Source organism: Helianthus annuus, chromosome 1 (genome assembly GCF_002127325.2).
Source record: "Helianthus annuus cultivar XRQ/B chromosome 1, HanXRQr2.0-SUNRISE, whole genome shotgun sequence".
Taxonomy (NCBI): domain Eukaryota; kingdom Viridiplantae; phylum Streptophyta; class Magnoliopsida; order Asterales; family Asteraceae; genus Helianthus; species Helianthus annuus.
The window spans coordinates 112,613,779-112,620,518 of NC_035433.2; the positions used below are offsets into that span (position 1 = coordinate 112,613,779).

The 6,740-nt window shown below is 34.9% G+C and overlaps 1 protein-coding gene across 1 annotated transcript; it reads right to left on the bottom strand.

Moving 5' to 3' along the window:
* Positions 1–817: 817 nt before the first annotated feature.
* Positions 818–2,416, bottom strand: LOC110873660 (cyclin-U4-1). Its single transcript, XM_022122647.2, has 2 exons — positions 2,039–2,416; positions 818–1,353 (listed from the first exon to the last, which is right to left on the bottom strand). Exons 1-2 carry the CDS (start codon positions 2,371–2,373, stop codon positions 1,077–1,079), a joined length of 612 nt encoding a protein of 203 aa, XP_021978339.1. The 5' UTR covers positions 2,374–2,416; the 3' UTR covers positions 818–1,076.
* Between the last annotated feature and the right edge of the window lie 4,324 nt (positions 2,417–6,740).

The following is a 6,740-nucleotide window of genomic DNA, read 5'->3' on the forward strand; positions in this document are numbered from 1 at the left end:
ATCATACTCAACAAAACCTATCTTCATCAACCATTAAAAGCTCACCCCTTTTCTCATATCACATCTACAACTTCTTATGCATGCTTTACAACTCACAATCTTAACATCACCTTAAAATTTTGAAACTTTAACTCTATATAAAAGTGTCATTCAAATTCCAGTCTGTAAAGTTTGTAAAAGGGCAAGCATTTATAGATCCCACAAAAGATAGAACTTGTAATAAATAAGAACTCTTTGTCAAGTAGGACTAATATTTTACTAGATCTAAAACACAATTTAAAATTATATATACGTTTTACCTCGTAGTGTTATTCGTTAGTTAGTTCAGTCAACAATTTTTAAACCAAACCATGATTCCTAGTTCTAGGAATATTCGTAACAAAGCTAACATTAGTTTATAAACCGAACAGCCAGACATAAAAAGACCCCATCACATGCCGTTTTTGGGTCACTTTGAGTGATTAAGATTGAATGACATATATAGAAGGACAAGTTGAGTCTTGTATAAAACACAAATATCTTCTTTTAACATGGGAGTTTGATTTAGTATGTCAAAACATAACCCCCTATAAAATCCGAGATTTTTTTTTACAAAACTACTGTAATAATTACAGAATGATAGTTATGCATTGGCGGACTTAGAAATTATTTGCTGGGGGTGCGAATGAGTGGTTCAAGCATATTTTCAGAAGATGTAGTCGGGTTTTTTTGCCTAAAAAATACATTAATTTTTTTTCAAGGGGTGTGTACACCCATCTTGGGTAAAGTAAATAAAAAGCACCTCATCTGTATACACAACCAATTGATTCAGGTCACATGCATGATCCACCTTTAAAAAGAAAATATTATATAAAACTTTTTTCCAAAATAACAATTTCCAAATCTATAGCTTGATTCTTACATCAACATACACCTTATGCACCGAAAGCAATAAGTTACTCAGGACTTATCAATTATTATTCTTGGACAAAAGCCTAACCCAAAACAGGTTTAACTTGCTAAACCCTTGCCACATACCCTGCAAATCTACCTTAAATTTAACATTCAAGCTTCATAAGTCATAACATGCAGATTAATCAAACAGCTACCACTTCTTGCTTCTGCTGTTGATCATCTTCATAGTGTAGCAGCTTTGTTGATCTTGATGTGTATGAAGATAATGATGATTCTTCTGTGTTTAATGATGGGTGAAGAAGAAACATTTGGTTTTGAAGATATGAACAGTAGGTGTTGAATGTGGTTGGGTTTACATTCAACTGGAACCCTAATCCGAATAAGAAATCAACTTCAAGAAAGTTGATCTCTGTTATGCTGATCCCTCCTACTTTTGCATAGTATGCATTGTTATAGTATCTGAATTCACAGAAGTTAAAGAATTCATCAATAAGAGATCAAACTTCACACATAGTTACTGAATTTAATTAGTGATGTTTAAAAAGCTGGCTCGAAAGCGACTCGTTTGTAATCGAGTTGAGCACAAGCTAAGGTAAGCGCGTCTTGTGGCTCGATTAAATTAGAGCTCAAATTTTAATATATGTAAATTACAATCCAAAAACAAAATATATTTAAAATTCGAGTCTCAGTGGTAGCAGATTATCTATCCACCGGGATAAAATAACTTATGTTGTCTTCCCATCATCCTCGAACTCTACAAGTAACTTTCGCGATGAGTGAGATTTTAATGGGTACGATTTTTTTTTTTGTGAATTATAAATTCTATATATTTTATACTTTACATAATTAAGTGTAATTTAAAAAGTATTATGTTTTATTTTTATATATATGAATGTGTAAAAAAAACAAAATTTATTTTTTTCTAAAACGAAACAAGCTAAATTGAGCTTTTTACAAGCTGGGCTCGAGCTAAGATTTCAGCTTGTTAAAATAAATGAGCCTAGCTGAGCGGGCTTGTTTAACTTCGAGCCCGGGCCAACCTGGCCTGTGTCTGGCTCATTTACATCCCTAAATTCAACCGAATCTATATAAATTTGGAATTAAACAAACTCGAATTACAGTTAAAGTAAAAAAAAAACCTTACATATCATCCATGAACTTGGCAGCAATCATGACACTAGTAATCAGCAACCGATGAACATTCAACGAATTGATCAAAATTGCAGGCTGTTGCTGTGTAAACCGATCAAGATAAACATACGCAACAACGTAGCATGATGGGCTACAATTTGCATACTTAAAGATCCTTTGCAGATAGCTCTCAATTGAGATACTTGGTCTAGTAAGTCCATGAAACGCCGAGATCTTTTGCGGGTTGAACCGGGGATTAAGATCGTTAGATTCCGCAACGCGTTGAAGTAGAGATGAGAGGTAGGTGATCAGGTTGTTCATCACCGTTGGGCACTCCAATTCAGCCATTGATGAACAGATGAAGTTTAAGTTTAATACTTAATAGAGGTTCAATAAAGAATGATTGGTTTGAGTATATAAACGACTGGTAGGGGTGTCATCAGGTAGGTGCATGTGAATTGACAGTTTTGCCATTGGGTTGAATTTTGAAATGATTTTCAATTTTCAAATTTTTGATTTTGTGAAGGGGGAAAGATTGATTATCGTGGGTGATTATTATTAGTAGAAATCATTCAATTGCATTTGAATAATGTATTTTTTTTCTACTTTATTCTACGTCAACTTTTTATGGTTTCTTATAGTAGGAAGATAATGATGTAATTTAGACTAATTATTTTAACATTCTTTTTCTTGTTAGAAACCACTATTAAGAAATAAAATTTTGTTATATTGTTATCTTAGAATTAAAATTAAATTAAATTAAATTAAATTAAATTAAAATTAAAATTAAAATAGTAATAATAATAGTAAATAGTAATAGTAAAATATATTAAATTTAAAAGCTTGTGAATAGTAACTTGTGCCACGTGGCGAATCTTCATTCGTTCTTTTCCTTTTTTGTGTGTTTTTATTGTGTTTATATACAATTTGTCTTAGATGAATAACATGTTTTCACTTCTGGTAAAGTGGTGTGTGGGCTGGATGTGTTGTGACATGGTACCAGTTCGAATCTTTTCAGTGATTCAGAGTTTCTTTCTCTTTTCGGGTGATGGAAATACAAAATTGCAATCATCACCGTCTTTAAATCCGTAATTTCTCAATGTATCAAACATTATTAGTTTTCTGAGCCATCTATTTGCCCTGATTGTTTATTGATGTTCAAATGGTTAACATTTAGCGAATCATATGTGGTTTTCCTGAAATTAGAAGGGTAAATAAAAAAGATTGTGTCCAATTAATTTTATTAGCCGGCGCCGCTTCATCCACTGCTGGTTCAATAGAAGATCTGGCTTATTAATTTTATTAGTGTTTCCCTTTCAAATTTTGAATTTTAAATTTTGGATGGTAGTTAATCTTTTCATTTGATTTTAACTCAGATTTGTTTAATAACTGCTTGATTTATTTCAGGGGTCAAGTTATTCTACAAAGGCTTCTAATTGTAAGAAGTGTAAGAAGGATTTATAGAGTGACAAATTTTCAATAACCTAAAACTAAACCTACTACATCACCACCAAAAACCTAAACACCCACCCCCACCCCACCCCACCACCACCAAAAAACCTAACCCCCCCTCCCCCCGCCCCCCCCCCCCCCCAAAAAAAAAAAAAAAAAACAAAAAAAACTATACCTCACCAAAAAAACCCCAAAAAAACCTAATCCCCCCACCCCCAAAAACCTAAAAAAAATCTAAAAAAACTAAACACCTATCACCCCCTCCCCCCCTCTCGGCAAAACAAAATTATTTTTTTTTTGGTGGGTGATGGGGGGGGGGGCGTTTAGGTTTTTGGTGGTGGTGGATGTTTAAGGGTTTTTTTTTTTTTTTTTTTTGTAGTGGGGATTTTTTTAGGTTATTGGACACTTGTCACTCTATAAATCCTTCTTACAATTAGGATCCTTTGTATTTGATCCTAATCCTTATTTCAGAGTGAATTGTAAGTTTTGTTCTTTATCTTTATACCTAATTGCAGGCGGTGTCCTTTACCTTTAAAATTGATGAGTTTTGTACTTAATGTTTCTAAATGTTACAAGTTATGTCTTTTGGCCCTAACTCAGTTAATTTTTTTTTGTTAAATGTAGTCATGTGCCTTGCACATGAGGGTAAGTTCGTCATTTCAACTAACTCTTAAATAAAAAATCATTTTCTCAATAATAATAATGTACATAATCCTCTGCGATGAGCTCCTCTTCCAACGCCTCCCTCCTCCGTCATCTTACGTCTTCTCCGACTGTCTTTGAAAATAAATATGAAAACACTTCTCAATAATTTGCCATCAGACCACTTATCAAACATTTTTATTATTCTATTACAACCAAGTCCACGTAGCCTTTTCAAAAACTAAATCAAAGCATCTTTGTTCATTTAAACTAAAGGATCTGTGAAAAAAAGAAAAGCATATTTTAACCCACCTAAAATGGGAGAGTAGCAATTAATGTAGGGTGTACATATTCAGACACCTTGTTCCCTAAATCCACACCCTTCTATACGCTTCGTATAGGGCTATACGAAGCGTATAGGGTTGCTTTTCCCGACCAACTTCTGCACCTCGTACAACGTCACATCAGTCAACTTATACGGGGAGTCTAGGCCTGTACGAGGGGCCAATACGAAGGCCCTTAGACGCCTCGTATAGACCTATACGAGGCGTCTTGGACTGACCGATTTGACTATGAAGGGACTATGTCTGACATGACTTAAAGGCATACGGGGAGTAAAGACCTATACGAGGCGTCTTTAGCTCCCATAAAATGCAACCTACAGTGCGTTCTTGGTCCACATCCGAGGTTTCAACAAAAAACCACTCACATTCTGTTTGTTTTTTTATTTGTGTTTGCGTTATTATCATCCCGGAGTGTTGAAATGTCATCATATTGGAACGGCAACTATATCTTCGGGCAATATTCTAGCGAAAACTGGGGGCACGAAAGCGTTCCGGTAACAGTTATTAGCGTAAATGTTATAATTACTTGTTGTTTTCGTTTATTATTTACTAATGATGATACGGTTGTCTATTTTGGAGGAGTCTGGCATTCCCGATTCTAATGAGCAAGAGGAGGTTGTGTCTAGTATACAAGGAAAACAAAACAGCCCGTTTCTAGATTTGAACAAGCATCCTCCTGTTGATGAAACAGCCCCTGTAGATGACTCATACCCTGCTAGTGGATACGGAGGAGACGGTGGATACGGAGGAGACGGTGGATACGGAGGACACGGTGGATACGGAGGAGACGGTGGATACGGAGGAGACCGTGGATACGGAGGAGACCGTGGATACGGAGGAGACGGTGGATACGGAGGAGACGGTGGATACGGAGGAGACCGTGGATACGGAGGAGACGGTGGATACGGAGGAGACGGTGGATACGGAGGGGACGGTGGATATGGTGGATACGGTGGATACGGGGGATACGGTGGATACGGAGGAGACGGTGATCATCAGCAATTCATTTCCCCGGGCACTCCTTATGTTCATCAAAACAATTCGGACGTTGGAGGATATGGTGGTTATGGTGGATATGGTAGATATGGTAGTGAAGCACCTCCCATTCTGGACAGTCTGTACTTAAAAAAGACGGTATAAATTACTATTTTATTATTAATATTTTATTATTATTAATTTTATTATTATTATTTTTATTATATTATTATTATTATTATATTATTATTATTATTATTATTATTATTATTATTATTATTATTATTATTATTATTATTGTCGATGTTACAGGTTTTCAACTCCTTAGATGAACTAAAGAAACGGATACAAGAAATAGCCGATTTTTATTATTATTATTATTATTATTATTATTATTATTGTCGAAAGAATAATATTTAAAAAAGTAAAATGTTAAAAACAATATAATATATTTAAAGAGCCGATTTTTAAAATAGTTGATTTAATCGACGCTGAAACAAAAAATTTTTTTAAACTTTTTATATTGTAAAAAACAAAAAAAAAACAAAACTTTTTTAAAAATAAAAAAAAAACGATTTTTAAAGGCAAATAGTTAATTTTTAAAAAACAACAACTTTTTATAGTGTAAAAAAGAAAAAAAAACTTTTTTTAAAACCTAAAAAAATTTCATCAAAAAAACAAATCTTCAAAAACCATCCAAAAAACCAACCCAAAACCCACCAAAACACCCCTCATTTCAGCCAAAAAAAACTTCCAAACGGAGACGCCTCGTATAGACCAAGACCCCGCGTATAGGGTTCCTTAAACAACGTGCCTGACACCCCCTGTACACCCATCGAATTCAGTGCATGGACGCCTCGTATAGGTCTATACGAGGCGTCTAGGTTTGCAAAAGTGTGGATTTAGGCGCAGTGGGTGTCCGGATAGATTGGCCCTTAATGTAGCGCAAGTCTCTAGCATGATTGGCTTTTCGGTTGGGAGAAAAACGATCTGAACCTGGAGGATCAGAAAATGTATCGATCTCAATGAATAGGTAAATTTGAGATTCAAGCTTTTATTCTAAAGTCAACAATCATCAACTCACCTTCACGAGCTCGAATTGAAGATTTGCAGGTCAATTTTTTGCTTTAGTTTTGCTTAATTTAGCTAACAATTATTCAAACTCGTTGTCTTCTTTGTTAATTTACGATGGCGGTAACAAAGTAAGTTTGGGTCCGATCTGTTTGATCTCTGTAGCGGTGGTGTCGTTGGGTCTGATCTGTTTGATCTCCAACAGATCGGCTGCTATGTGGTTGAAGGAGG

Coding starts and splice junctions, on each gene's coding strand:
- LOC110873660 (XM_022122647.2), bottom strand. CDS start 2,373: ATGGCTGAATTGGAGTGCCCAACGGTGATGAACAACCTGATCACCTAC. Junction 1,354..2,038: donor GCCAAGTTCATGGATGATAT/GTAAGGTTTTTT, acceptor CTGTGAATTCAG/ATACTATAACAATGCATACT.